This window comes from Colossoma macropomum, unplaced genomic scaffold (genome assembly GCF_904425465.1).
Source record: "Colossoma macropomum unplaced genomic scaffold, Colossoma_macropomum, whole genome shotgun sequence".
NCBI lineage: Eukaryota > Metazoa > Chordata > Actinopteri > Characiformes > Serrasalmidae > Colossoma > Colossoma macropomum.
Window position 1 is genome coordinate 4949117 of NW_023494804.1, and position 4235 is coordinate 4953351.

The 4235-nt window shown below is 38.9% G+C and overlaps 1 protein-coding gene across 1 annotated transcript; it reads right to left on the reverse strand.

Moving 5' to 3' along the window:
- Positions 1 to 2666: 2666 nt before the first annotated feature.
- Positions 2667 to 3683, reverse strand: LOC118825064 (trace amine-associated receptor 13c-like). The gene is made up of 2 exons (XM_036595563.1): positions 3606 to 3683; positions 2667 to 3494 (listed from the first exon to the last, which is right to left on the reverse strand). Exons 1-2 carry the CDS (start codon positions 3681 to 3683, stop codon positions 2667 to 2669), a joined length of 906 nt encoding a protein of 301 aa, XP_036451456.1.
- Between the last annotated feature and the right edge of the window lie 552 nt (positions 3684 to 4235).

Genomic DNA, 4235 nt, shown 5'->3' on the forward strand with positions numbered 1-4235 from the left:
ACATCTGCTGAAGTACCACCAGTGGGGGCATTTGGTTCCTGGGGAGGCAAAACTGGAGCACTTTGTCAGCTAAAGGAGAAGTCACTTCATGCTGGTTGCCACAGGTAGCTACTTTGGGAATGTTAGGATTCTGAGAACCTGCTGTGGAGTCTAGTGGTGGGAGAATGGATACCCCCACCATGGGATCTTTGCCTGTCAGGCTAGCTTGGTGTGCTTGCCTGTGCCTCAGGTTCTTAAGGGAGTGTGTAGCAGCCCTAGGCATGAGGCAACAGTGGAGTGGGTGCTGACATGTTTCCATCGAAACACAGCGTAGTGTGGTGGTTAGCTGGCAGAGGCTACTGTTCGGAGATAGGCTAGCCATTACTTCTCAGAATGGACGAGGTGACGACCATGCAGGTAGCATTTTTTGACTGAATGGTTAGTTTGCTCTGGGAACAGTTCAGCTTGCCTGTCCACTGTGTCGGAGAGAGTAGCTTGCTTCTGAGAGTGAGAAGAGATTTTAGATTGATTTTATGATGTGCCATGGATTTTAAGGCAGGAGGGGACCCCTCTTCCAAGATGCACACGTCACAGTTGCCAGCCAGTCACACCTGGTGTAATGACATACGGCTTCTGAAGACAACGCGGAGACACGCCCCATAGTATGATACCAAAACGAGTGCTTAAAAGAGAACACTATGCATTGCGCAATGATCATGGGCTTGTGTGCAACTATTCAGCCAAGGAAACTCATTTCATCAAGCTTCCAGAGTTCAATTCTTGTGCTCATGTTGCTGGTTTGATGTTTACTTGTAAGAGATGTAACAGAGAATGTCCAAAATGTATGCGCTATGTGGTTCTGCACTCGGTGACCCCACTCTGAGTTTATGTGGTCTACACTTTCATGGCTGAGCTGTTGTGGCTCCTAGACATTTTCACAATAATAGCACTTGCAGTTGACCCCAGCAGATCTAGCAGAGCAGAAAATTTACTACCAGTGTTCATAAATGGATTGCACGGCTAGGTTCTTGATTTAATACACCTTTTAACCAATGGATGTAGCAGAAACACTTAAAGTAATTATCAGGAGGGGTGTCGACTTACTGTTGGACATATAGTGAACAATTGCATCTTAAACCTGTCTTTAGCAGTAGTTGAATTACAGTTCAACTAACTCAATTAACTCAAATAAATCAAGTCTGTTGTACATAAAACTTAGTATATTGCTCAACAATTTTAAGTTAAGGGAACGTTTTTGATGATTTTGTACACTCAAATGGCATTTTTGAGTTGAATTAACGTATTGCTATTTAGTTTAGTCTGTTACTATGGCAACTTTGAAACCCCACATTCAAAAAATGACATTTCTTTTGGTTTTAATTGGTTCTTTCTCATTAAAGTTGCTGAACAAATGTGTGAAACTGAGTGAAGCTAAGTAAGCTGTGAAATACAGTTACTTGTTTGTTTTGTTAACACGCTCTTATTAGATAAAACATGTATTTACTTCCCATTGGCTCCTGGCTCCATCTATTTGCATATTGAGTGTTTCTTTCCCTTTGTTTTATTCACCATCAGTGTGCTTTCATTCCAACCAGGCTGCCTTTCCTCAGGCGAATGTTTTTTTTTTATCTATGCTTTACTCAGCTGCCTGACATTGTGTTGTTGGCTAAGAGTGAAGGTTATCGTTCTCTTTGCTGATAAGTTGGCGTTTGTTTTGGTCAGTGATCATGTCCACAGTAAAGGTTAACTCTTCAGTGTTTAGCAATATCACTTAATTAGAAAAAAATTCTCAATTGCCTAATGAAACATATAGTTAAATTGCAATTTCAAGACGTTAAATTAAAATAATTAGAATTTACGAGTTGCACAAATGTATGTTTATGTTATTCTAACTCAAAATTATAGTTATTCTAACTCAAGTTTTCATTACGTATTACTTATTTTTTTTTCCTCAAATTTTTTATGTAAATTCAACTTATCCGGGCTTACAGTGTAGAATGTTTTGATGGGAAACACCTTTATTAACAACACTCTCTTCATCACTGATTTTCTTATTTGAGCTTGTTGACAGCATCATTAATGCACCATTTAAATAGTACGCCTCAAAGGTGCACATAGGTTGTAAGTGATCCTCTGTGCAGTTTGTGGTCCTGCGCAGACGCTTTCTTAATCAAACATTTCTTTTAAATAAACAGTCATGTCAAGACACATTTTGCACTAATCTTGTACATACATGCATTAGCTGAATCTCATAACCTCATTAGCTGAGTTGTTTTGGGACTAATGTTCTAAAAGACATTTCTTTGACTGTATAATGTACGGTGTGCTTTTTACGTCAAGCCCTTCACACTTTCCCAAAGTGGATTGCCAGAAAATTCTAGCACAATAGAACAATAATAAGACAGAATGATTTAAGCATGACACAAAAAATCCACAGACATGTATCAGATCCAAAAATGTCTTCCATAACTCTAACCTAAATTCTGATGAGTACAGGTGGCCTTATGCTTAAACATTACTACCTTTCCTCTACCATCATCGCTCCTATCAAATTTGAACAAAATAAAATATATAATGTTTTTTTTTAAATAACCTTAAAGTACTAATTATGCAAGCAATGTTTCCAAGCTTTGTATTTACAACTGTCCTAAATGTGGTCAGCTTTCTCAGCTGAATCCAATCTGAAGCTAAGAATGTTTTAGAAACAAGTTAAACCTTGAAGATGAGGATTCAAATATTTTACAAGATACAATATATTTCGCTGATGCTCTAAACCATGGATAGAAAATGGCATATATTAGTGGATTCACAGAGGAGTTCATGTATAAAAGCCAGTTAAACACAGTCCACACTATTGACTCAGATGTCACACTTTCAACTGACAGAGAACTTACATAAAATGGTATCCAACAAGCAAGATAAACAATAATTACAATTCCCAATGTTTTTGCTGCTTTGGTTTCAGCAGAGAGTAAACTTTTTGCTCCACGTTTAAAGGAGGTGTCATTAGTCACAGCTGTCACAGCTTTAGCTTGACGTCTTGCCACTTTAAATATGATTGAATACAAGACCAGTATTACAGAGCAAGGAGCTAGAAAAAAAATGACCAGGTCAATTACCACCCAGGAATATTTTACAGGCATTGAACACTCTCCACATCTAGTGGACATCTGAGATTGAAGAAGATCATTAAAGTACATAAAGATAATCATATACAACAAACAGAAAGACCAGCCCAGAATTATGACCATAGACATTTTGGAGGCTGTGATTCTCATGGAATAAAGCAGAGGGTCACTGATAGCAATGTACCGGTCAACTGCAATGAATATTAAGCTACTGAGAGATGCTGACACTGAGAGTCCATTGATTATTGAAAAAATAGAGCATGCTATTTTTCCAAAATACCAACAGGAGTCAACAAGTTCCATTATTTTCACAGGCATAATAATCAGTCCCACGAGAAGATCAGCCATAGCCAGAGAGAGGATGAGCAAGTTGGTTGGAGTGTGGAGCTGCTTGAAGTGAGAGATGGAGATGATCACCAGCAGGTTCAGAAACACAGTGCACACAGATATACATGAGAGAAAAAAGAACAAAAATATATAAACAGTTCCTGTTCGGACCTCCTTTCTGCAAGATGAGTTGTTATCAGGAAAGCAGTATTGAACTGTGATGTTCTGCCTGTAGTCTGTGTTCTCCATCTGAAGTAGACGCTGCTCTGCCAGTTAGAACTGATCCTGTTGTCCAGTAATGCTGAACTGGGTGATTTGGTTTTTTGCAGTGACTCTTTATACATGAGCATGGATCCTCCCACTGACACATGAATGGCCAGTTTGTCCTTGACATCAGTCACTCGTCTGAAATACAACTTTGCATCATAAATTATTGTGAAAGTCAACAAGTAAGGGGGGGTGGGGGTGTTTACAGTAATATCTAATATCTAAGGTCAAAGTTATTAATTTTGCATACAGAATAAATTAAACATTGCAGATGAACCTAAAGGGCCATAAAACTGTTACTTTGTAGTTTGCAGTTTGTAGCGAGTGATGCAACAAGGGTAAGGCGATTCTAACGTACTTCAGAACTTGAAGGCTGTGCTCTGTGAGTCTGCATGGTCTGTCGCTTCATAGCTATTGTTGCTCCTAGATGCCTCCATTTCAGAATAATAACACTTATAGTTGACCGGGGTAGATCTACCAGGGCAGAAATTTCACAAACTGGCCTGCAATGGGTGTGACCTGAACTCAATAATT

Bases quoted from the DNA above. Each gene is read 5' to 3' on its own strand.
- LOC118825064 (XM_036595563.1), bottom strand. From the start codon at position 3,683: ATGGAGAACACAGACTACAGGCAGAACATCACAGTTCAATACTGCTTT. The intron at 3,495-3,605 runs GTCCGAACAGGA...CACTTCAAGCAG, and splicing joins ACTCATCTTGCAGAAAGGAG to CTCCACACTCCAACCAACTT.